We start from the raw sequence: 27,536 nt of genomic DNA, 5'->3' as shown, positions 1-27,536 counted from the left end.
TCAGTGCGACTTACTGCACTCCACCGCTCTTGGAACTCCACGGAGCACGGCAGAGTTTTTCCGGCACTTCGCGGAGTTCTGCGTAGCAGAATTCAGTCAACTCTATCCAGGCCTAGTCATGACCCCATCTTGTGCCCTATATGTGGTGGGTTTTACCCACCGGGCCCATGTCTTCTTTCCTTTGTGGCGCCACCCTAACCTGAATTTTTCCAGTCATGCATACTTCCCTAGTGGTGCCTCTCAGGCCCAAGGTCTCTATGAGTTCCCCCTCCCGCTTACGTTTGAACCATTGACCCTCCTGTTGTGTTGCTATGCAAGATTCATCCAGTTTGCACCTGTACATATCACGTGCACAGTCAGAATAACCATGTTTCCTTTGAGGAACACTGGGTTGTACCATCATGACCTTGAGTTCCATTGGAATGGTAATACGTCAATTTCTATTTGCAACTGCAACTTGGTAGGCCCATTTCCCCTGTTGTGCAACATGTGATTTTCCCCATCGTAAGGTTCATTGGATTATTCCATGCCTCCACGTGGGGCATGTGTCCTTCTGGAACACTTCTGACTCTTTGTATAAATACCCTCCTTGAATCTGCATCAGTGCTTGGCCTCTAATTAGTTCCAGAAGTGTACCAGCATCGTCCCTGCACTCACCTCCCTGTGGCCAAGTCCAGTGCAAGTCTCTTTCCTGCTATCACCTCCTGATTCACCTGGAGTTTCCAGTGCTCTAGTCTTCCAAGCCCCTCTGATGACTCTGTGTTTTGGGTGTCTGACGCTTCCAGTATTCTTCTATATGAGTTACGACTCCGCTCCTGTTGAGTTTCTTGCACTGAGTTTCCTGTTGTTTTGGACTCCAGTTTCAGTATTAAGCTAAGTACTTAACTCTCAGGTTAGTGAACACTAAATCACAGACTAGTGATATTCAGGACTTTCTTTCTGAGACGTGATCTTGTTTTTCAACTCTGAACATTGTTACAGTATTGAGCCCTTCTCCTGAGGCCCAGCGCTTGAACTCTTGTAGCACTCTGAACTCTTCATATTCAAACAGAAAGGTTGCTGTTGTGTTCTAGACAAGTTACATCTGGCGTCTTGGAATAGTCTCCGAGAGACTATAGTATTATTTGTCCAGATTCACATTTCCTATATGATCCAGAGTTCAAGAAGTTCTACATTTATTACTGAATTGGTTGCTGTTTCCCTCTTTCATGCAATGTTTATGACGATGCCTGTAATTGTACCTGGAGAGTAAATATTGTTTGGGATCTAAGTACTGAATCATAGGTAACATTGTTTTTGTCGTAGTGTAATGCATCTGCAGAGAAGCTATCGAGGTCCATGGAGCCCCAAACCTCTAGGCAGTGTACGAGGCAGCTGAGCGATTCCCACAGTGATGTATGTTGTTCTTTTTCTTGTTTTATGCCATCCCCCTTCTCCTCTGGGGGCTGTAGGTGGAACCAGACAGCCGTAACTTGTTACACGGCTCAGCACCAGTTGGGATTGGAGGTCCAGCATTGCCCCTGCGATTAGAACCAGATGAGTACGTAACATGCTAGGTCTATCCTTCCTCAATATAGCATAGCTTTGTGGTAGGGCTGCAATCACATTGGGCATGGAGGCCTTGTGCAGCCATGTTTCTGTAAGAAACATGTCATCCGGCGTGTGGTCCACCAGAAAGTTGCTCCGCTGGCCCAGACAGGACCGCCAGCCCCGCTGGGCCAGACAAGACCGCCAGCACCAGGCCCGCTAGGCCAGACAGGACTGCCAGCAGCTGAGTCACTGCAAAGGACCCCGCCGCAACAAGCACCGCTGAACAGGGCTCCACCGCCACAAGCACCGCTGAACAGGGCACCGCCGCCACAAGCACCGCTGAACAGGGCACCGCCGCCACATGCACCGCTGGCCCATGAGCGCCAAGGGAACTGACGCTACTGAGTCAGTCACGAGCAGGAAAGCACTCTGGGCACCAAGTCCCCTCCAGAACCAGTGGAGAGATCCATCCACTACCCCAGTCCTTGGCAGGATGAAGCACTCTGGGCACCAAACTCCCTCCAGAACCAGTGGAGTATCACATCCACTTCCTCAGTCCTTAGCAGGATGAAGCACTCCTCTGGGCACAAGCCCCCCTCCAGAACCAGTGGAGAGGTCCATCCACTACCTCAGTCCTTGGCAGGATGAAGCACTCTGGGCACAAGGCCCCCTCCAGAACCAGTGGAGAGATACATCCACTACCTCAGTCCTTGGCAGGATGAAGCACTCTGGGCACCAAGCCCCCTCCAGAACCAGTGGAGTATCACATCCACTTCCTCAGTGCCTAGCAGTATGAAGCACTCTGGGCACAAGGCCCCCTCCAGAACCAGTGGAGAGATACATCCACTACCTCAGTCCTTGGCAGGATGAAGCACTCTGGGCACAAGGCCCCCTCCAGAACCAGTGGAGAGATACATCCACTACCTCAGTCCTTGGCAGGATGAAGCACTCTGGGCACCAAGCCCCCTCCAGAACCAGTGGAGACTGTCATCCACTTGAGAGACTGTGGCTTTGCACTCCCATGGATTGAACAGTGGGCAAACCACCCACTGTAGAGACTTGAGAGACTGTGGCTTTGCACTCCCCAGGATTGAACAGTGGGCAAACCACCCACTGTAGAGACTTGAGAGACTGCGGCTTTGCACTCCCCAGGATTGAACAATGGGCAAACCCCCCACTGTAGAGACTTGAGAGACTGTGGCTTTGCACTCCCCAGGATTGAACAGTGGGCAACCCACCCACTGTAGAGACTTGAGAGACTGTGGCTTTGCACTCTCCAGGATTTCACAGTGGGCAAACCACCCACTGTAGAGACTTGAGAGACTGTGGCTTTGCACTCCCCAGGATTGAACAGTGGGCATGTGGCCCCCTCGTGGATTTGGCGTCGTGCACTCAACCGGCTGAGGTGCCCCCCCTTTCCCTCCCCCTGAGGTGCCTGTTTTATTGCTATCTGATGCCCCTGCAGTGTTCTCTCTGTCATGGTCGGGGATCTTGTGTGGGCCCAGTGTTCCACGGACTTCAATGGAGCACTACCTGGACTACTATTCTTGGTGTATATTTTGTTAATAGTGTATATATGTATATTTTTGCGTACTGCATTTTAATATATTACAATGGTTACACTCATTTTCTTTGGTCTTTGCATTGGGGGGTTTGGGGGTGTAACTATAATGTATCATGATGTATTAGTGTGTGTTGTCATGGGTGAGGGTGTGGGTGTGCTTGTGTGTGTCCCTGTTTTTTCCCTCCCCCTCCCCTGTGTCGTAGGTGCAGTACTCACCGTGGTCTTCGCCGCCGGCGTTCGTGCTCCTTGTAGAGGAGCAAGAAGATAAGGGCTGGCAGGATCTGCAGCTCTGGTTCCATGGCGTCCTGGTTCCTCGTGGGGTGTGTAGAGGTGAGCGTTTTCCCTTCGAGGCCCTGTTTCCGCCGTGTTTTTGTCCACAGTGAATCTGTCCCGGAAAAGGTGGCGGATTGGTAGGTTGTGATACTGTGGGCGGTACTTTGTCCTCCGCCTGTCTGTTGGCGGTGACCGCCACGCTGTTTGTTTGTACCGCCGTGGCGGTCGGAGTGTTAAAGTGGCTGTCTTTTTTGGTGGTTTCTGCCACGGTCGTTAATTCCAAATTTTTTACCGCCGGCCTGTTGGCGGTCTTACCGCCGCTTTAACACCATCCGCCAGGGTTGTAATGACCACCATAATACCTTACAAATAGGGATTTCCTTTCCACATACTTTTTAAGTTTAACAGTGAGGTCATCAATCTTTTTTTCCGAGAGGACAAAATACTGATACGTGGCCTACTTAGCACTGACCTCAACAGCAGGTCTGGGCATGCCACTCAAGAATCGAATAAGTGCAGTTTGAGACTGGGTCCGACCATTTCTGAAAACAAAGACCAGGGATAGCAATGCAAGCGTGAAATCTCAAATTGACTTGGAGTATTTGCCAACTTTATGTACACAGTCAAAGGTGAAATACGGAGAGAGAACTTTCAGCTCACTGAATTGCACTGATCTTTATAAGTAAGCTTTATATGGTAACCAAGGTTGTGTGGGACACATGTTTAATTTTGGGACGCCCCGCAGGTTTAGACAAATAGTTAATATTTATTTGAATACTTCACTAATACATGCAATTCACTCCATATGGTTAATATTGCATTCAATTTTCAATTTCCCTATTCGCCACATCAATTACCCTATCCTCGTAATATTTATTTTTTCTTTCATTGTGAAGGTAAGGCATGCCAGTGGGTTCCCTAGGGAGGAATGTGCCTAGCATTACATTGCTGATATCTCTTTATGAAAGAATACAATAATTTTTAAAAATTGAGCTAGAAGCAATTTCACATGTGGGCATGTGTCCAGATTAGTTACACAATATACTACATATTATTGTACTGTTTTAAATAAATGATAAGATGAGATTTTCTAGACGGCTAAAGAGACACCGAGAAATGAGAAGATTCATATGTCACTGTCAAACATTCAATAACCTTAACAAATTTAGAGTCCTGGATGGAGAGGAAATGGTTCAATAATCTCAAAAGGATCGCTTCTTCTGCTTTCTTGCACTTAAAGTTGAGATGGACTTTGGTTATACCACTTTGAACAGATAAACAGATAAGTACCCCAATGGGATAACTAACATAGTATGCCTACAAAATTTGCTTAGATCTTCTTACAAACTAAGAGCGTGACTTAGATTTCAGCAGAGGGGTTACTTCGTCACGAAAGAGACAGATATCCCTTCCGCCGAAACCTACATCCCATTGTTTCCTATGGGATTTAGATTTCAGTTGGCAGGATATCCGTCACCTTTGTGATTGAGTAACCCCTGCTCCGAAATCCAAATCAGGCTCCGTACTATCAGGCTGCATAATCTACACTAGACTTCTTGAATATGAATTAAGAGCACTTTTATTTCAAAGGTCTCCCTCCCCATATATCCAGATCTGGCGAAATTTTGAATTTTCCTCTGATTTTTTTCATTTTAGAATAGTAGCAGACCATTGGCGTTCCACTAATTAAATGATAAATGCCCTCGTGTTTCACAACATTAGAATACATTTTCTGTGCCCGAGTCTGAAATAATTCAGTACGGCAAATTATGCCATTAGGGACACACGAGAAAATACATTCCAATTAGGAGCCCCATAAAGGCATATCTCTGTTAGTAAATAATTAAAATCCTACTTTGTAAACCTTATGATGCCATTACAGTGTGCTGCAGGGACAGGTACACTATAATTGGAATTCTGAATACATACATTCTGCTTCCACTGTGCGATGCTAGCCTCTGCACAACAAGGATGCATTCACTTTATACACAAAAGTTGCATTCATACGTTTCTTTTCACCCTGCTTCATATACATTCAACCTGAAACACAAATATTTCCCATGGTGGCAAAAAATACTTGTCAGAGATTATATGCAGCCATTAATAATCTTGAGTTAATTTCCTGTAGTGTATTTTGCATACATCATACACTTTTTCAGTCAATTTTTTAATCGTCTGAAAAAATACTGGCCAGTGAAATCCAGTCTCAACTGAAACCAGGCCAGATTGTTGGGTGCCGAAGGTCAGGGCTTAACAGGATGTGGAAGCACCTGTGAAGGAGAAGCCCAGGTTATTGTCTGGGTACGGGTTAACTGGGATGCACAGAACTAGCATGGTCTACAGGAGGCATTGGTATATGGCATTTGGTACATTGTAGTAGCTTATCTCCTGGACTGATAGCTGATGTTTAAATAATAAATAAATCCAGGATTTGTAAAGCATGGCAAATCATGCATGAGGGTCTCAAGGCACTGTATTGTAGGCACGGGGAGATTAAGTAATTTGCCCAGAACCACATGATGTTGAGCCGCCAACAAGACTCGAACCTGGTGCCCACTGGCTCCATAGACGGCAGCTCGGGCCTTTATGCCACCCCAGAACCCCTCCCCATGTTTGAGTGGTTGGACTGTTCTGTGACCTCTTTAGGAAAACAAATGGGGTTAGTGTGGAGAGTTGTGTTCTACTGATCACTGGCACTGGGAGACCCTGTGATTCCATCACTATTACTTAGGAGCTATGTGCTCAACAATGAAAAAGGGCTAGAGGAATTTCAATGGATGTCTTGAACATGTGCTATGGGGCCACAAGTTGAGAGATAACCCTGTTCAGGCACGAAACATGAGTGGTGAATGGTTGAAACAGCTATTAGAATTCCCTGGCACATATTCTGGGATGACAGAGTTTGACTGTAACAGGTTTTACCAGATATGATATATGGAATTAAAAGTACCCTCAGCTTTACATAATAAGGATATTGCAAGCCACCTAAGGAGGGATGTGGCAATTCACAGAAACAAGACTGAAGGCGGAGTTCCCTTACAAGGTAATGGAACTCTGAGATGACCTGCATTACAGTATTAACATACGTCTCTATATTTATTTTTGCAAGCAGAAAAATCATGAATTCTAGACCAGTGGTTCCCAACCTGTGGTCCGGGGACTCCTGGGTGTCTGCAAAGCCTCCTCACGGGTCGGCGACTTTTAGACACTGGTTGTGCCACCCACATAATTAGCTCTGTAATCATGTCTCAGACCTGCCATTGCAGTGTCGGTGTGTGCAGTTTTAACTGTGAATTCGACTTGGCAAGTGTACCCACCTGCCAGGCCTAAACCTTCCCTTTTCTTACATGTCAGACACCCCTAAGGTGGGCCCTAAGTAGCCCCAAGGGCAGGGTGCAGTGTATGGTTAAGGTAGGACATATAGTAATGTGTTTTATATGTCCTGACAGTGAAATATTGCTAAATTCGTTTTTCACTGTTGCAAGGCCTGTCCCTCTCATGGGTTAAAATGGGGGCTACCTTGAAATCTAATTAAAGTGTAGATTCCATTTGGGAGCGGATGGACATTGGAGTTTGGGGTCTCTGAGCTCACAATTTAAAAATACGTCTTTTAGTAAAGTTGATTTTAAGATTGTGTGTTTGAAAATGCCACTTTTAGAAAATGGGCATTTTCTCGCTTATACCATTTCTGTGACTCTGCCTGTTTGTGGATTCCCTGTCTGGGTCAGTTGGGCTGGTTGCACCTCACACTAGACAGTGACACAAAGGGAGCTGGGGTGTAGCCTGCATACCCTGATGAGCCATCTGTGCTAGGAGGGAGGAGAGGAGTGGTCACTCACACCTGAAAGGGCTGTCCTGCCCTCACACAATGCAGTCTCCAACCCCCTGGTGAGGGTCTGGGGCCTGGCCTGGGCAAGGCAGGATTTCACATTCAAAAGAGACTTTACTTTGAAGTAGGCCTACTTCCAAGGAGAAAATGGGTATAAGAAGGGCACCCAAAACCACAGACTTTAGAAACACTTCTGGAAACAAGAGGAACCTCTGCCTGGAGAAGAGCTAAAGAGCCGAGGAAGAAGAGCTGCCCTGCCTGTGACTGTGCCTTGTGGAGCTATCCTGCAGTTGCTGCTTCTGCCGGAGTAAGAAGGCAAAGACTGGACTTTGTGTGCCTTCCATCTTGAAAAGAAATCTCCAAGGGCTTGATGTAGAGCTTGCCTCCTGTTGTTTGAAGTGTCAGGGACAGCAAAGACTTCTCTCTTCCAGCACCTGGAGTCTCTGGAGAAACTCCTACTCTGCCCTGTAGTGCCCATCCAGTTCCTGGGGCCCTGAAAGGAGATGCTGGCGGCCTAAAGACAAGGAAATCCATGCACAGAGCGCGTGTGGGGAAAAGATCGACGTGACTCCGATCTGCGGCTGAAGAAACTACGCGCCGCCGGCTCCACAGCTGAGAAACGATGCTCGCAGGGAACGCGACCGAAGAATCGACGCACGGAGCAGGAGAAACGATGCGCAGCATCGCTGACAGAGGCTGGGAGATCACAACCCACGCTGTGAGGTTTTCGGATCATCGTGCGGCTGGATTAACGACTTAAGTACCTCTGTGCGTGGAAAAACAACACAAGGCCTGCTCGGACCCGAGATTGCTGACTGGATCGGCGCATCGGTCTCCTGCGGAGAGAAGAAATGACGCGCTCCGACCCGGCAAAAGGAGAAACAACGCACGGTCCCACTCGTGAGTGGAATCAACGCATCACAAGCCCTTTTTGACGTGCACTCGCCAGTGCGGGGTTATTTTTGACACGCCCTAGGTACATTTTTATGCTGACAGCGTTAGTATGTGTTTGAAACTACTTAAAGACTCTTTTTGCATTTTTATTGATAACTTGACTTGTGTATTGTGGATTTTTGTCGTTTTGGCCTTGTTTTGTTTAGATAAATATTTCCTATTTTTCTAAACTGGTGTTGTGTAATTTTGTAGTGTTTTAATTGAGTTACTGTGTGTGTTGGTACAAATACTTTACACCTAGCACTCTGAAGTTAAGCCTACTGCTCTGCCAAGCTACCAAGGGGGTAAGCAGGGGTTGGCTGAGGGGATTCACTTTTCCCCTGACTAGAGTGAGGGTCCTTGCTTGAACAGGGGGTTACCTGACAGTCAAACAAAGATCCCATTTCTAACATTGGTGATCAGCAGTTGGGATATGGACTTGTATTTGTACTTGACATACAGTGATTAAGTGTACACTACTACTTTGAGTGCAGACCACTACGTGACCACATACTACTTGTTTGGTGATCTTTTGAGTTTTTCTCTTTGGGTCTGTTTTTGTTCTACTTCCATTTTTTCACTGATTCCTTGATTGACTTTCTTTGAAACTTCATTTGGGAACTTTTTTTCTGCCTTTGGAACTCTGCACTGTTTTTGAATCTTCATCATGTCCCAAGCTGGAGATGCATCAGTTGGAGCTGACTTTGACCTTGAGAAATTGGAGAGTTATACCAAGGCTCAGTTGAAGCAGTTCTGTAAAAGCTTTGACTGTCCCATTAAGAGCACATCCAGGAAGGAGGAGCTGCAAAAGGCACTGAGGGCCTGGATGACAGCCAAGAGCACTGAAGGGCACATAGAGGATGAGGGCGATGAGGAGGAGGAGGAAGAGTGTTCTGTACACAATGGTATTGTGGGTGGGCCTGTTATGTCCAGGGAGAAGGGCTCCAGGGCAGGTAGCAGAGTCTCATCTAAGGGTCTGACACCTGAAGAGTGTACCCACTTGCCAGGCCTAAACCTTCTCTTTTCTTACATGTCAGACACCCCTAAGGTAGGCCCTAGGTAGCCCCAAGGGCAGGGTGCAGTGTATGGTTAAGGTAGGATATATAGTAATGTGTTTTATATGTCCTGACAGTGAAATATTGCTAAATTCGTTTTTCACTGTTGCAAGGCCTGTCCCTCTCATAGGTTAACATGGGGGCTACCTTTAATTCTGATTAAAGTGTACATTCCCTTTGGGTGCGGATGGACATGTGAGTTTGGGATCTCTGAGCTCACAATTTTAAAATACATCTTTTAGTAAAGTTGATTTTAAGATTGTGTGTTTGAAAATGCCACTTTTAGAAAGTGGGCATTTTCTTGCTTATACCACTTCTGTGACTCTGCCTGTTTGTGGATTCCCTGTCTGGATCAGTTTGACAGTTGGGCTGGTTGCACCTCACACTAGACAGTGACACAAAGGGAGCTGGGGTGTAACCTGCATATCCTGATGAGCCATCTGTGCTAGGAGGGAGGGGAGGAGTGGTCACTCACACCTGAAAGGGCTGTGCCTACCCGCACACAATGCAGTCTCCAACCCCCTGGTGAGTGTCTGGGGCCTGGCCTGGGCAAGGCAGGATTTCACATTCAAAAGAGACTTTACTTTGAAGTAGGCCTAAATTGGGTATAAGAAGGGCACCCAAAACCACAGACTTTAGAAACACTTCTGGAAACAAGAGGAACCTCTGCCTGGAGAAGAGCTGAAGAAGAAGAGCTGCCCTGCCTGTGGCTGTGCTTTGTGGAGCTATCCTGCAGTTGCTGCTTCTGCCGGAATAAGAGGGCAAACACTGGACTTTGTGTGCCTTCCATCTTGAGAAAAAATCTCCAAGGGCTTGATCTAGAGCTTGCCTCCTGTTGTTTGAAGTCTCAGGGACAGCAAAGACTTCTCTCTGCCAGCACCTGGAGTCTCTAGAGAGACTCCTACTCTGCCCTGTGGTGCCCATCGAGTTCCTGGGACCCTGAAAGGAGAAGCTGGCAACCTAAAGACAAAGAAATCCACACACAGAGCGATGTGTGGGGAAAAGATTGACGCAACTCCGATCTGCGGCTGAAGAAACGACACACCACCGGCTCCGCAGCTGAGAAATGACGCTCGCAGGGAACGCAACAGAAGAATCGACGCACGGAGCAGGAGAAACGACACGCAGCATCGCTGACGGAGGCTGGGAGATCACAACCCGTGCTGCGGGCTTTTCGGATCATTGCGCAGCTGGATTTCCGACTCAAGTACCGCTGTGCGTGGACAAACAACGCAAGGCCTGCCCGGAACCGAGAGTGCTGACTGGATTGATGCATCGCTCTCCTGCGGAGAGAAGAAATGACGCGCTCCGACCCGGTGAAATGAGAAACGACGCACAGTCCAGCTCGTGAGTGGAATCAACACATCGCAAGCCCTTTTTGACGTGCACTCGCCCGTGCGTGGTTATTTTTGACGCACCCAAGGTACTTTTTCACGCTGACAGCGTTAGTGTGTGTTTGAAACTACTTAAAGACTCTTTTTGTATTTTTATTGATAACTTGACTTGTGTATTGTGGATTTTTGTCATTTTGGTCTTGTTTTGTTTAGATAAATATTTCCTATTTTTCTAAACTGGTATTTTGTAGTGTTTTCATTGAGTTACTGTGTGTGTTGGTACAAATACTTTACACCTAGCACTCTGAAGTTAAGCCTACTGCTCTGCCAAGCTACCAAGGGGGTAGGCAGGGGTTGGCTGAGGGTGATTCTCTTTTTCCCTGACTAGAGTGAGGGTCCTTGCTTGAACAGGGGGTAACCTGACTGTCAACCAAAGACCCCATTTCTAACAGCGACTGCCTAGAAAATTAATTATTATTAACAGATTAGGTCCCTAGCTTTCAGTAATGACTCAGTGGGGGGGTCCCCGGATTCCAATATTGATTCAGTGGGAGTCCCCAGGTTCCAGTAATTATAAAGTGGGGGTCTACAGAAGTCAAAAGGTTGGAAACCACTGTTCTAGACCAATAGCTTTGCAAAATGGCAGCCTTGGGATTTAAACAAATGATTGAGATTTCCTTAACTCAATGCATACCTCAACGTATATGTATTGTACAATGATAAAAGTCTCATTAAAAGTGTATTGTCTTATTATATTGGGTGTGTTAAAAACCATCAGGCATTAGAGTATGAGTAATTACTGGTCAAATAAATGTGTAAATATGCAAGTTCCAACTTATTTTATTCACAAAATAAATAAGACAGCCAAAAAATAAACATGTATAAATACACAAGGAAATATTTAACAAATTAATATCATATAACCGGGAGCCGTGTTTATAATGCCTGGTCACAACTTGACCCTTTCCACAAACCACATATATCCTTGGTCTCTTCCCATTTATGTCAAAGAGACAGTAAGGTTATAGACATGAAAAATTAGAGCAGAGTCTGTAGTGTAAATTCAAACACTCAAAAACTGGTTAGTAATTTTGCAAGAATAAACTGTATTCGGTTTGATGTCATATAAAAATTCTGCTCCCCAGAATGTGTAGCTTTCTTGTAATGACCTACATGTGTCAGACAATAAACATGTTGCCATAAATATTTACTTTCTATTGATCACTGTACATTTTTGGAAAACAGATCATAATAATGAAAACACGATTTTTCTTTTGTTTAATCTGCAGCTGTAATACATTCTTGCAGTTCAGCAATTACATAATGTTCTTATTACATGTGACTTAGAGATGTCACAACTTGACTGTAACAAGGAAATTCGAAACAGACGTCTATACAGGAATTGCAGACTTCCATGTATTAGAAATCCAATATTAACAGTCTTATTTGCTGAAGTTGAGAAAGATTATTTTTACACTAAATTTGAATTAATTAAAATGAATGGAAAATGCACTTATGAAGTGTGCGAGATCAACAGCGGAGTCTAAAAGTGTTATATCATTTAGAGCTTTTAATGCAACCTTGCATTAATGTATGGGGTGAAAGTCAAACGTAATCCTGAGGCTTTGCACTGCTTAGATAATTTCACATTTCTCAGAACATCTGTCAGATTGATAAAGCAAAATTCACGAAGTAGTTTAACTATATGATGACAACTAAATTGACAGTAAGCACATCCATCTCTGGAAGGACCACATTTTATGATGCACAAGGGTCCTAAAAGAAAGAGCTGAAACATTTCTATTTCGAAATAACTTATGGTCGAAGTGCTCTTAGATAGTCATTGGACCCTCTGGAGAGTTAGAACCACAACAGGAGCATTAACTGTCCTTTGCAGTGAGTAGCACAAAAACAGCATGCATGTTGAGTTTTGATGAATAAATGGTGAACAGGAATGAGGATTGTGACAAAAATACATATGTTAGGCAACAAAGTGAAAACCTATGATAAGTATTCATGAAATTAATTATGTCAGTACAACTTACATTGTTACTAATTAACAAAAATGGAAGAAGACTTAACAGACAAAAATCTGGACGGGAATCATATCAAGGTTGGAAAAACCTATTGTATTATTTTTTTCGTAGGCTTCAGCACATAAGGTGGATATAGGGTTACAGGCTTTTATTCAACAATTATGTGCATGATTTAATATAAATCGTTGGTGCGGAGAAAATGTGTCTGTCTTCTTCGTCCCAGTCCTTACCTTATGAGGTTTGCCTTGTTACACATTTTAATTATTTGTCTCTAAAGGAAACCTAAAAACAAATACTTATATCCAGTCTCTAACTTAGGCTCCACCTAATTCCTGGGAGTTCTAAAGAGGGTCTCCGTCTACCTTAATTCCTGATTGCTTCTATCTCACAGCACTTCCATTTTGGTAAGTTTTTTTTTTCTTTTTATATTTTGGTATGTGAAATATGTGTTATATTCCCTGTACCAGTGGCAATGAGCACTGATTTCGTTAAGTAATCACATCCTCTGATTTGGAAGTAGAGTGAAGGTATCCATAAGTAGCAGTTGATCTCTCATACATCTGAGTCCTGGTGCTTCTGTATCTGCTGCACAATGTATAGTTACTAACCTACCGAGTGCTGCCTCTGTACCCTATCCAGCACAGTGGAGTTCTGGTAAGGATTTATGAGTTTATTTGTTTAAAAATGTACTGCTAGAGTTGTGATTCCTACCTCCCGCACTATCCTGGGAATTGCACCCTTCTACCTCGCCCGTCCTTCAGTTTGGTGTTTTATATCCCTTTGTTCACTCAGGCTCTGGGTCTGCCAATGGTAAGGCTTGGTTCTGGGGGTTTGGGGGCATGCTATGTAGTGGCAATAGGAGGCCAACCACTTATCCCTTGGTGATTTGTTCCAGTCCTTGCATGCCAGCAGGAGTGAGATTCTTTGGGTCCCCCTTTTACATCTTTCAGGCAGAGGCTTCTTCTTTAAGGCATTGTATATCCAGGTCCAGGAATGTTCTAAAGGGGTGGTGGTATTGCCGTCAAATGCACTAGCCATTGATTGGGTACTGTCCTACACAAAATACTTCCATGTTTCTTGCAGAATTCCCCACCTTCAGTTAGGCCAGGAGGAGCGCTCTCTGATGTTAGCCAAGGGCCTAGGAACTGGGGAGGTACCACTTGGGGATCAGGAATTCACTCCAGCAGAGGCCAGCGGTTTCAGGCAGGTCCAGTCCAGCAGGTCAGCTGAGCAGTTGCAGCAATGCCCCTGGATCTTGTTGTGCCCCTTAGCTCAGAACAGGAGGTCAGTCAGCAGACACTTAGAGTCCCTCAGGCAGCCTGGGGTGAAGATAAGAGGTCCAGCCTTTCTTATGAAACCACAGGCAGCAAGTCAATCCTCAAGCATCAGTCCTTCTTCTGTAGTAGCCACAGGTCCAGGAGTGTACTGAAGAGTGGGACTGAGGGTCCTATTTCTATACCTAGTGCCCCCTTTGAAGTGGGAGAAGCTTCTGGGGTTTGTCCTCCACAGAAGTGTTTGGCATTTCCTGGCTCCCTGCATTGTTCTCAATGTGTCTAATGGTACAATAGGGTAGTGGTGTGAAGTTCTTTGTGTGTGAGCTGAGGCAGGGTCTTTGGCATTCAAGTAGGACTGTGTACAGCTCAGCCCCCATCCTGCTTTGGATGGCCCATCCTGCCAACACCCAACCCCTCTATTGTGTGACTGTCTAGGAGGAATACCAGAAGGCCAACTGCCAACTACACTTAGAGATGTGACCCAGGAAACATACTGCAGGCACTAAATGATTAGGACATGAAAATACCAACTTTATAAAAGTGTCATTTTCAGAAGTGTGACTTAAAATCTGAATTTACTATTTAAGAGAATTTTAAATTACAATTCCTTAGACACCTAACATGACATTCTACTTGTTTCCAAACAAATGTAATCACTTATTACCCCAGGGAAACCATACATCTATAAAATCGTGATCTATATGTATATATAGAGAGAGTGAGACTCTCTCTCCCCCATCTCTCTCTCTTTCGCTATAAATATATATATATAAACATTTATCGGAAGGATGTAGTTTTGCTGTATATATATATATATATATATATATATATATAGCAAAACTCCATCCTTTCGAATCCCTATCTTTCCTCTCATCCGAGACCAGGGCCCAAAGCAACTAGCAGCACAGCTCCAGTAAGTGGCATTTCTTTTTACTTATATTGTGAATCCATCAGGATACAGGATAGTAATTGACCGACCCCAAGTAACCATAACTCACACCCTAAGGTAACTATAACTTCCACCCTGCACTAGTAATTACCCCAGATATTAAAGCACTCATGACAACTTTTATAACATCATTAAACAAATCAATGAAGCATTAGCAGTCAAGTTATTGTAGAGAAAAATGTGCATGGCGGGGGTGCGATTTATAGTTACTTTAGGGCATGAGCTATGTTGAAATAACTCTAACTATAACTGCTGAACTTCTATGGTTTTGTGCGAGTAAATTCAGAACCTAACTATAATGTCCCTGTAACCTTTGTTTTTTTATACACACACACAACTTTTGGGCAGCAATAAAAATGTCAAAATAACTTGTGATTATGTTCCAGCTACGGAGAGAGAACTGCGTTTTGTCTAGTGGCAGTTTTAACATGCCATAAACTTGCACAGAGGGTTAATGTGCCTGCTGCAAAGAACAGATCTGCATTTTATGTGGATAGCTGAGTGGATTAGTAAAGCCAGTCATTACGAGCACTTTAAAACAAATTAAATGTATGTGCGAGAGGAGCTATGGAGAAATGAGGGGTACTTTTGCTGGGTATTAGTGAGGGTAAACAGGGAGGAGATCATGAGGGGAGCACTAAAAATGACTCTCAAACCGGGTGCCACCGGCGCTGAAAGCTGTGATGATGGGTATGTGGCAAGGTAAAGTAATACTGTGTCTTTTTTTGGTCTTTTTTCATGTCTTGCCCATCAGGATATGTAGGCTACATACCAGCTCCCTTTGTGTCACTGTCTAGAGGGAATTCACAAAAATCCCACTGTCAGTCTGACCCAGATGTGGAATACACAAGCAGGCAGGGGCACAGCATAGAAAAGCAAGAAAATGCCTACTTTCTAAAAGTGGCATTTTTAAACTGACAATCTAAAAACCAACTTTACCAAAAAGGTGTATTTTTAAATTGTGAGTTCAGAGACCCCAAACTCCACATTTCTATCTGCTCTCAAAGGGAAACTCACTTTAAGAATATTTAAAGGCAGGCCCCATGTTAACCTATGAGAGAGGCCTGGCAATAGTGAAAACTGTAATTTGGCAGTATTTTACTGTTAGGGGATGCAAAACACATCAATACATGTTCCACCTTTAACATACACGTCACAGAAATGCAAGGAAAAATAGTGTTTTTATTCAACGTTTCACAATTGCTGGGTATTCTTAGTAAAAAAAACTTTGGGGAATCCACACAAGCAACACCTCCCTGGACTTCTCTACGTTTTGGGAATGTCTGGGTTTGAAAGGTTTCCCTACATGGTTGCCGACCCCAGGACTAATTAAAACACCTACCATAGTTATCATTATCGCCTTAATACGTTTTTGGCCCTTCCCTGTTGTGGGCATATGGCCCACCCACACAAGTGAGGTAGCGTTTTTATCAGGAGACTTGGGAGAATGTTGAGTGGTAGGAAATTTGGGCCGGCTTAGTTATCCCATAACTTTCTCACACAGAAATGTGTGGAAAATGTGACTTTTAGCTAAATTTGAGGTTTGCAGAGGATTCTGGGTATGAAAATGTTGGGGGATCCATGGACTCCCCTGGGTGTCTAGTTATCAGAAATGTCTGGGTTTGGTAGGCTTCCATAGATGGTCGCTGAGCCCGTGATCTAAAACAGAGGTGTGCCCCTAGCAAAAGCAGGTCATTTTGTGCTAAATAATTTTGATGTCTCTCCAGTATGGTTTGGGCCCTTTCCTGTCGCAGGCACTAGGTCTACCCACACAAGTAAGGTACCAGCTTTATTGGGAGGCCTGGGAGAATTCGGTGGGGGGGGGAGGAAGGTTGTGGCTCCCAACAGATTCCAGAACTTTCCATCACAGAAATGTCAGTAAAATGTGTTTTTTTAGTCAAAGTTTGAGTTTTGAAAGAGATTTTAGGTGATAAAATGTGGTGAGAACCACACAAGTCAGCCCGCCCTGGATACCACTAGTTGTCTAGTTTTCACAAATGTCCAGGATGGCTAGGTTTCCTTAGGTACAGGCTGAGCTAGGGTCCAAAATCTCTCACTACCAACATTGGAAAAAAGGGTCAGTTTTCGGTGGAAAAATATGAAGTGCCCATGTTGTGTTTTGGGCGGTTTCTTGTTGTGCGCACTAGGTCTACCCACACAAGTGAGGTACCATTTGCATCGAGAGACCTAGATGGAAATGTGTTTGTGGATCCCCACAGATTCCAGAACTTTCCATCGCAGAAATGTGGGGAACATTTGTTTTTTTTGTTGAAGTTTGAGGTTTGCAAGAGATTCTGAGTCAAAAAAAATAGTACAGTTTGGCTAGGTTTCCTTAGGTGCTGGCAGAGCTAGGCTCCAAAATCTCTAACTACCCACATTGGAAAAAAGGGTCAGTTTTCAGTGGAAAAATGTGATGCGTCCATGTGTTTTGGGACGTTTCCTGCCCTGGGTACTAGGTCTACCCAGACGAGTGAGGTACCATTTTTATCAGGAGACCTGAGGGAATGCTGGATGGAAGGATGTTTGTGGCTCCTTGCAGATTTCAGAAGTTCTCATTTCAGAAATATGAGGAAATTGTGTTTTTTAGTCAAAGTTTAAGGTTTGCAAGGTATTCTGGGTAAAAGAATGTTGTGAGAGCCACGCAAGTCAGTCTACCCTGGATACCTCTATGTGTCAAGTTATTAAAAATGTACAGTTTGGCTAGGTTTCCTAAGGTGCAGGCTGAGCTCGGGTCCAAAATCTAGAGCTACCAACATTGGAAAAACTGGGCAGTTTTCAGTGGAAAAAAGCAATGCGTCCATGTTGTGTTTTGGGTCATTTCCTATCGTAGGCACTAGCTCTACCCACACAAGTGAGGTACCATTTTTATCAGGAGACCCGGGGACATGTCGGGTAGAGGAAGTTTGTGGCTCCCTGCAGATTCCATAACTTTGCAACACAGAAATGTGAGGAAAATGTGTTTGTTATTCACAAGTGTGGTACCATTTTTATCAGGAGACTTGCGGGAACATAGAATAGCAGAACATTTGTTACTACCAATTGGATTTCTCTGCATTTGTGCCTTTCCAATGTAATCCAGGGTATAAGAAAGATGACATTTTGAAAAACTCTGTGAATCATACGCTAATAAGGGTACCCACCAATTCAGAGATGTAGAAATAAACACTGCTCCGAAACTCTATATCTTGCGCCCATTTCAGAAATACAATTTTCCTTGATACACATTTTTCACTTTACCTGTTTAGCTAAAAGGATTGGTCTATATGCGATACTCACTCAAAAACCACTTTATGGTGCAGGTCAGTTGTTGGCTCTGGATACCTTGGCGTCTTGGAGAACTTACAAATGCTATATATCCACGCAACCAGTTGGGTCTTGCAGATGTAATGGTATATTGCTTTTGTCAATCAGCCATTGTGAAAAGATACAGATAAAAATGTTGTCATAAATGCCTGTTTTGTTCCTACTCATTTTCAAAAAGTCTTTATTTCAGCAGGTATTTACTGGGAAAACCTTGAGGGATCTACACATATGACCCCTTACTTTTGGAATTTTGCCTACTTTTCATAAATCTGTAGCTTTTGTGGATCACCCATGGGTATCACACTGGTTTCCACCACAACCTGGAAGTAGGTTGAGAGCAGAAAAATAGGGAAAATAGGGTTCCTCTTGGAAAAATGACAAAACTGTGGTACAGAATAGGGTTTTTTGATTCAGCTCTGCAGGCTCCTGAAATCCCGGAAGATGGTGCCTTTAGTACATATGCATAATGGTCTTAAAAATCATCATAATAACCACACCAACACAATCCACAAAAATGGCATATAGCTTGAATACAGAAATTCGTAACTAATATTTGAAAACGATTTGATACATTTCTTTGATACAAGTATAAAAATAAGAAATGCATTGGCCTCACCAGAAGATACGGTCTTTTGTCACTTGCTCTTGTAAAAGAACCCATTTCTTTCCCAGATCAACAGAGGCGTATAGCTTTAAAACAGAAAAATGGAAAGAAAACATTAGGAAGGGCATCTCTCAAACACACATTTGCAAGGATATGCGAATTTGAACGAACTACATGCACAAACAACCAGTTTAAAGAAGAAATAGGTGAATAAAGTACGAGTGTGCTGACAAACACATCGATGGGGACTTCAGTATTATTTTCTATCATTTGAATTTATAATTTATCCCAACATACAAAAATAACTATTTTTTTTAAAGAATATATAAGACCTTATTAATACAAAACAAAGACGATTATACTGAAGGCTCTGCGCATTCACTTTACGGATGGGGACAATCTAGCCAACAGAGAGAAAAGCGCACTTAACAGGCACCTTCAAATCATGTGAGCGTCGTTTCCCTGCATCGATTTACTCTATAACAAATTATGAATTAAAATGATAAGAAATTTGACAGGTATTTCAAAAAACAGTACGGAAAACGAGGGACGCTGCATGCATAGGGCGCAGCTGGGGTCGCAACGGGAAAATAACCATGTCTGAAAATACGTGACCTTTTCTGGAAGAAGAGAGGAGTTGGCGCAACAGGCAATTGTCGATAACCCTTTGCCCCGGAATTGATTGTTTAGAATGTGGTCTATGCTGTTCGACCCAGCATGCTCCCGTCAGCGGCCCCCCACCGTGTGTACGTGCGTAGTAACCTCTCTTATCTGAGGGCATGCTCGATCTGTCTGCGAAGATAGGCGAGGTAAAGTGGCAAGAAGGTGTAATGCTCTCAGTTTGATAAAGGAGAATGTTTAGCTACTGCGCTGATAACGTCCTGCGGCACCCCTCACTGTAAGTGGATGGGGCACGGTAATGAAAAAGTCTGCCTTGGCTGCCGCAGGAACAAAAAACAAAACGAGCTCCTTAGTCCTCTGTTCCAGTAAGCACAGAAAAGCGCCCAGAGGCAGACCACTTAAAGACCACCATTGGACAAGGGCAGACAAGCCTAAATTACCCCTCCCACTTCTGTACATAGCAGGACTGGGCTACTGAATTTTAAACTCGCTCCTCTCAACTCTCCCAGTTCTACCCATGGAAAGAGCAGGAAGGGTGGAGTCCTCCCCATGTCTGTCCATGGAAAAATCTGGATTGTTGGATTTTTGCGCCAAATTACTCTCAATTACTCAAGATGGCATAATGGTGCAATGTTGGTAATATTGCATCGCAAGAGTAATGCGGATCTACAAAAATTACTCAGATTACTCAACAGTAATACACATTTCACCCAGGTCTAGATTTCATCCACCGGCCTCTTCGATTCATAAAAAGAGTAGAGATGTTGAATTCCTTCTTCTCCCACATCTACCAATAGAAAGAACAGGAATGTCCCCTCCCACTTCTATCCATGAAAACAGCACCAATGTTCGATTCTTCTCCCTCAAACTTCTGTTCACGCAAAGAACACGGCCGATGAGCATTGTAGCTTTAATGTACCATAGCTGGTTTTGGACAAAGTTATTTGTGATAAATAATTTCTGCTGGATATGGATCACCATTCAGGCTTAGATCAAATTAATAGAGTGTATCATATTGGCATCATAACTATCTATAACATAATCAGATATTCATTGATTGTCAAACCAGAAAGATATGTCAGTTTCACTTAACAAATACACAGAGTTTAAGTACATATTTCCGTCAGATAATATGATGCAAATGTTGACTGACACTTCATCAGCATTGGGGGTGGAGATGGTAATACCAATAGGATGGAAATTATACTGGTACTTCCTTGATCTATTGTTTCAGCCAGAAAACAGTTGGAGACATTAAGCCTCATTATACAAAGGGTGATTAATGTTCCTTTGCTGGAAGTGAGGATTCACCACCTGCAGTAAATTAGTGCTGAGACGGAAAAACACCTCCGAGAAATATCATTGTCAGCAATCGCCACATTTCAAACTCACTGTTCCATGTAAATAGACAGTGCCTGTGGAGAGGGATTGCAATAGGCAGTAATGATCCATATGTAGAAATTCATTGCCAGAAGGTCATTATGACTGAAATGAACACCATCCCTTAGACAGTCACTGATGAAGATAGTTTTAAAAAAACATCAACGCTCACTTGAAATAGAGGTCATGTTTATAGAGCACAAAGGAGCTTAACATGACAGATGAACTGTGTGCAATGCACAGAGCTGGCCTAAGTCCTTCGAAGAGGCACATCAATAGATTCCCAAGGTGAAGATCAAGGATGGCCTGAAACCTGTTTGTTAATTTATTACCCAGGGGAGATTTACAGGGAAATATTGTCACTGGTAACCATGGTCACATCGTAATTACCTTGATTGAGCTCCCCATATGCCCACTTATATTGGTCTCTTGAACTTTACAAAGGCAGCATGCACATTCAGCCCTCACAAAATGTTGCCAATTCCGTCCCACGGGTAACGGGGCAAACCAACATGCTACATGTGAGGACATTCATAAAGCCAACCGAACTTTCTAATCCATGGAAGTCATGTCAAATAAATATGTGCCCTAGACGGGTCAACTTCCATTTCTACAAAATCAAAAATGGCAGACAATCTATCAATATTAAAAGCATCATGCTGCATTTCCATCCAGGAAGCCTATGCTGCTTGACACATCTCGAATGCAAGCACTGCAAGAGTCTGGTAAGGATGCACTGGCAACCTACTTCTTCAAGAAGCATCAGGACTACAGCACTGAAACTTTTTCTCCAACTGTATTGCCAAGTGTTACCCGCCCTCGTTTTGCACGCTATCAACATACATGGGTTTCACCTCGTACTCCTCATATCCCTTCCCTCAGTCAAACAGTCCCATGTTGTACAGCAGGAAAAGGTTTACAATGCTCGCACACTCTCCCAGCTAAATTATGCCAGCAAAAACCATAGTACATCATCCAATTTCCCACTCTCCTGAATCCAGAAAACCCAGACCACAGTGAGCAGGCAACCCCTTGGCTTGTTTTACAAGCCCTCCACTGGCTTGAGGTAGCCAGATGGATCTCATTCAAAACACAGTGCAGTGCATCTAGGGCACTCAGTGTCATATGCTCCCTATTCCTGTCACACAAGCCTTAAACTGACTTACCAAGGAAGAACCACAGATTAATAATGGTTCTATTTCTTTTCAGCCCCTGATCAAGAAATGTTGGGTGGGTGGCACCGCCTTCCCTGTGAAGGCCATCAAGCTTTGCAACTCAATACATAATATGTAAACAAAGAAACAGACCATCTTGCATATTGGAAGTCATTAAAGAGTTGGGTGTTGCCCCTCCTGATCAATCTTGAATGCTTACGAATAGAGATGAGGAACAAATTGGGCAGAACCTGTTAGTCATTTATGAAACATCTTCTAACCAAACATCAGACTCCTCCCCATGAAGGTCAGAGTGCCCTTGAATATGCACGTTAGAAGACTCTCCATGAAAAATGGCATTTGAGAAACTCCAGCATATATCTTGCCAACATTCTTGACCCTAGAGCAGCTAAAACGGAGCATAGCCACAGTATAAAAAGGAATCACTGCCAAACTACATTGCTAGGTAATTAAAATAAAATACACAACTGATTAGCATGTGCGTGTCTGTTCTGCAAGGATCAGGGGACACCCACGTTTTGGGAGCAGCAAAAAGAGTGTACTCAAGGCCATCCACAACTGTGAGACTTTGTGCATTTATGAAATGCAAACAACTGTAGAGAAGGTAAGCTCACCGTTGTATAACCATATTAGCCAGATGAAGCCAGCTGAAGGTGCTTCTCTGGAAACCTGAATTGGCAATGGTGAGAATGATAATGCTAGAAATTGGTCTAATTGCAGAAATAGTATTTTTGAGAGAGGTGATGTTGCGTGTGTACTTGAAACATTAATCCAATCCGAGGCTAGATTTAAAGTGCCCTGAGACTTAAATGTGTCAAAATATCATAATGGTCTAGTACATGTTGAACTAACATTTAGATGCTTTTCAAGGTTGTGGACTCTGAAAATATTCTAGGCTCTGACTCTACTACTTGACTGAGAACGCTGCATGTGTTCTTTTTTACAGGTATCTTCAAGTAGTTTTTGTATACCACCAGCATTAGGCATTTTTATCATGTCGATTGGAGGCTTATGTTTAAGAAATATTTTATACCTGGTTGAGTTTTGTAAGGAGGTTCATTGTGTGTAGTTGTAGATGTCAAACAGAAAGTGCAGCGAAATTAATTCTCTTCACATTTAAATATGATTGGAAACATTTGATCACATACAGAAGTAAATGTTTTTATATGTACCACATGTTAGAGAAAGTTTCTGCTATTCATTTATGCATGATTATTAGACTACACATTTTTGCAGACCATATTGTTTATTGTGTCCATGTAGGAAGGAGCTCCATTTCTATGAAACAGGATAATCTGCCTTTACGCCTACAGACAGCAACCAAAGCAACACCCTCAGACCTTAATTTTGGTCCTTAAATTGGACTCTTCCCATTTTTGTGCTCTTGGTTTGCTGTCCCCAGCATCTCTGTGAGCCCAGCCTCCCAAATCGCCTCTGTATGATAACCAGCACCAACACCTCTTTACCATAGCCTTAAAGCCTCCCTTTTATTAGCGCCTGACAGCCGGCTCCTTACCCCCGCCCGGTATTCTGTGCGATATTCCCCTGTGTGCCTACTGTGTGGCATTCATTTTCTAAATGTGATCAATGCTGTGATGGCACTTAGGGGCATATTTATACTCTGCTTGCACCAGATTTGTGTCATTTTTTTAACGCAAATTCAGCGCAAAACTAAGACCATATCTATACTTTGACGTTAGACCCAGCTAACGTCAAAATTTCTCAGTGTGCGTCATTTTCTGGATGCGTGAAACCACCTTGCGTTAATGACATGCAAGGTAGGCGTTCCCGTCCAAAAAATGACTTAAATACCCGTGCGCCATATTAATCCAACCAGGCAAAAATGGCGCACGGCTGGGAGGCGGAGCCGGAAAATGACATAAACCCCGATTTGCAAAATCAACACCTGGGTCAGGGCAGGCATTAAGGGTCCTGTGGGCTCTTTTCCATTGTGGGAGACCATGGAGACAGTCCACAGGTGCCCTTCCCTGTACCCACGGACACCCCCTGCCACCCTCGCCCACCCCTGGAAGTCACCCATGGATAGGGGGACCAATCCATGGTGAGTGCAGGTAAGTGCAGGTAAGTGCAGGTGTGTATAATTTTCTAGTTTTTTAAAAGTGGCATGGGGGCCTAACTTGGGCCCCTTACATGCCACTGTGCCCAACGGCCATGCCCAGGGGACATAAGTCCCCTGGGCATGGCCAATGGGCAGGGGGGCATGACTCCTGTCTTTGTTAAGACAGGAGTCATTTCCATCTGGGTTGTGTGTCAAAAAATGGCGGAGGTCAGGTTGGAGGCAATATTTTTGACCCTAACCTGACTTGCACCATTCTTTGACGCACAACCCCCAATCTTCCCTTCGCCTCCGCTGCCCGGTTTGAGTCATTTATTTTGACGCAAACCAGGCCGCAGCGCCAGCTAACGTCATTCCATAAATAAGGCGCCCGGCTGGCGCATTGGAATGGCGTTAGCCGGCGCTAAACTTTTTGACGCAAATCGTCCCTGGAGCTGCTTTGCATCAAAAAGTATAAATATGGGCCTTCATTTCTTGCCTGTTTCCCTAAACGCAACTGTTCAGAATAGCCTGCCTTTTGTTTATTGCTTTATATTTATTCTCTTGTTCTTCCCCTTCCCTACTCCTACTGTGAGCATGTGGCAAAGGCAGCAACTGTCCACCATTCCTGTCATACGTCATGAATGATTCTGCTTTCACAAGGCTTGTAGTTATGATTGCCAACACTGTGCTACCATACGTGTACCTAAAGTACTAATAATAAAAACCAACAAATAAGGCATAAAAGAAATGAAAGGATTGCCATCATCAAAATAAATGATGACACTTGAAAAGTCATAAAACACGTCTGCTCTTTTTGGGGAACACATGAGTCAGACCGGTGTGATTTTTGAAATTGTAAAATTAAAGTTAGAACTTACCTTGTTACCTTTGCATAGATACATCACAATGTACAGTTTAACCTAATCACTAGGTAAAAACATAACTGAGCACATAACCATAATGCGAAGAGAGACATATGTTTAGATTTTCCTCATATAGGACTGACACTAGTCCAAAGAAAGACAATTGTATCAATGGTATGGATCTTAAAGTAACATAGAAGACAAGCAAAGAAGCATACCATGAACCAAAGAAAATATCACAAAGCACACTGATTTAAACATACAAATAATGAAGTCTGAATTGGCGCTGCAACATTTTTGGAGACATATTTATCAGTACTTATTTAACCAACTAATAAACAACAAGAAAGCACTTGGCACCTATGTGATATTGGGTTAAGATCTAATAAGCAGGACAGAATAGTCACCAGATCTATATCTTAACCTGACAAGCTGTGTATGGTCAGGTGTAAACACTGAGCCCTGTGACACAGAACACAAATGTTAGATTCAAGTTTAGAAAAAATCATAATAATCACCTTCAGACTTGCCTCTAGTTAAAAAAACATAAACTAGTTCCTCGTCTTTTTGTATCTTTGAAGATAATAGAGAGACAAATTGCAGTAACTGGCTTCCCACCAAAGCCCATGGCTTTGTAGAAAATGAACTTCATGTACTGAGGGTCCATATGAAAACAGTGGCGCTTCTAAGAAAAGGTCTGTCTGAGATTTTATTAACTACAATTTATTGAGCATGCTCTATAACAAATATGAGCTATTGGCAAAGATGAAAAATAGAATCTGGTAGTAGAATATTTTAGTTCAGTGCAAAATGTAAACGGATACTATCATATTTATTTTTCAAAAGATTATTGACTACTAAGCATTGAGCAGCACTGGGACAGAATGTTTCATTGTGTATCTACTGGAATACAATTAATTAATTAATTACATTAGAAAACATGACATATATGCTCCTATTGAGAATAGTGTGATGCATATTTAATTTGCCACTAAGTTTAATGTAAACATATATACAGTACAGCTAGAGAAGCTTTCCATACAAATTTACATAGCGCCACCCTGTACACTTCTATTTCATGGTTGTTTGCCTCTTGTCCTGTAAACATGACTTATTCATGATTCCATCAAACAATTATGTTTATATGAACTATTTTAAACCTTTTAAACCTATTTAAAAAGCTATTTCACAGATTGAATTTTATAATGTTCCATGATAAAGGCCATTATTTAAAAACACTTCATTGTGGTTTGACAAATGGATCTTCAATCAAAAATGGGCATATAATATCTGTTACAGTTCAAACTTCTACCTAACAGTAGCATTCTCTCCTGTTCTTAGAACACATTCAGAAAACAATCTCACTTTAGTTTCGAATTTAGGGGGTTATTATGACCCCGGCAGACGGCGTTAATATGGAGAAAAGTACTGCCAACAGGCTGGCAGTACTTTTCTCCATATTAAGACATTGGCGGTTTGGCTTACCACTCCGACAGCCACGGCGGTAACGACCGCCAGGCTGGAGACTTCAGTCTCAAGCCCGCGGCTGTCACTTGCCCGCCTGTGGGATTATGACCCCGCCTACCGCCATGGTTTTCGTGGCAATCTTACCGCCACGAAAACCATGGCGGTAGGCACTATCAGTGACAGGGAGTCCCTTCCCTGTCACTGATAGGGGCACTCCCCGCCCCCCTCACCCCTCCCCAGATTCCCCACAACCCTCCAGACCCCCCACTACATACCTGCACCTTCATTCACACGAACACACGCATACACACACTCATACCCACATTCATTCACGCACACATACATCCATTCACACACACACACACACACACAAAACACCCTCCACCCTCTCCCCTGTCAGAGCACCCGACTTACCTGATGTCAGGGGGTCCTCCGGCAGCAGATGGTATACGGTCTGCGGCAGTCTACTGGCGTGGCGCTGCTGCTGGCAGCAGCGCCACCTTACCGCCATCCGCCAGCATGACCACAGCCGGGTTTCCGCCATCCTTCTGACCGAAATCCGGCTGTGGTAAAAATCTGGCTGATGGCTGGTAGTCGTGGCAACAGTCTTGTGGCGGCCGTCGCTGCGGTGGTAGGCGGTTTTTACCACCGGATTTTTAATGAGCTCCTTAGTGTTTATCAATCTCAAAACCTTCTGTTAGAAGTCTGTTATTTTTCTCACTTTAGTTCTCGTTTTGCGGTCTACAGAAAACAACTTAATTCTAATCTGTTTTTTAAGCTCTACGGCTGTAAAAGGTCCCAAAAATTTCTCTACAAGGTTGATGTTCATTACTTTTACCAGCACAAATTAAATGCATTACTTGGGGTAGTAGGAACTTTGATTAATGCCAAATAAAATGGTACGATTGGTTTGAAATGATTGTACCTTATGTTGATATTTTGTTAGTTTACATATACTTTGCTTTTCAATTTTGCTAACTACAGTTTTTCGCAAGAACATTTAAAAAAAAAGAAAAGGATTCTGATGTGTCAGATGATGTATAATATTCTGTTTAGAGTGTTTCCCGTACTAAGGATGTAATATCTCATTTACTGTTGTTACTGAATTGCAGTGGCTGCATCCTGAACACAAGAAAGACTTGCTTGACTTCTAGACAAACGCCCCCTCCCTTTGTCTTGTACTAGCTGAATGTGTGCCCTTATCCAGGTACAGGTTTACTAATATTTGATGCAACTTCGTGCAGCAACCAAAGTTACCACACCGCTTCCCATGAGAAAGAGTGAGCA

The 27,536-nt window shown here is 43.5% G+C and overlaps 1 protein-coding gene across 7 annotated transcripts in view; it reads right to left on the bottom strand.

The window, feature by feature from the left end:
- Window positions 1-27,536, bottom strand: part of SORCS2 (sortilin related VPS10 domain containing receptor 2) — a 1,939,515-nt gene that overhangs the window by 598,293 nt on the left and 1,313,686 nt on the right. For all 7 annotated transcript variants that reach the window (XM_069203288.1, XM_069203250.1, XM_069203258.1 and 4 more), the window contains exon 5: window positions 18,697-18,770. In XM_069203288.1, coding sequence (XP_069059389.1) covers window positions 18,697-18,770 — 74 coding nt within the window. The remainder of the gene's footprint in view (window positions 1-18,696; window positions 18,771-27,536) is intronic.

Source organism: Pleurodeles waltl, chromosome 1_2, assembly GCF_031143425.1.
Source record: "Pleurodeles waltl isolate 20211129_DDA chromosome 1_2, aPleWal1.hap1.20221129, whole genome shotgun sequence".
Taxonomy (NCBI): domain Eukaryota; kingdom Metazoa; phylum Chordata; class Amphibia; order Caudata; family Salamandridae; genus Pleurodeles; species Pleurodeles waltl.
The sequence above is the reverse complement of the archived record's forward strand: the minus strand, read 5'-3'. Positions and strand labels throughout refer to the sequence as shown.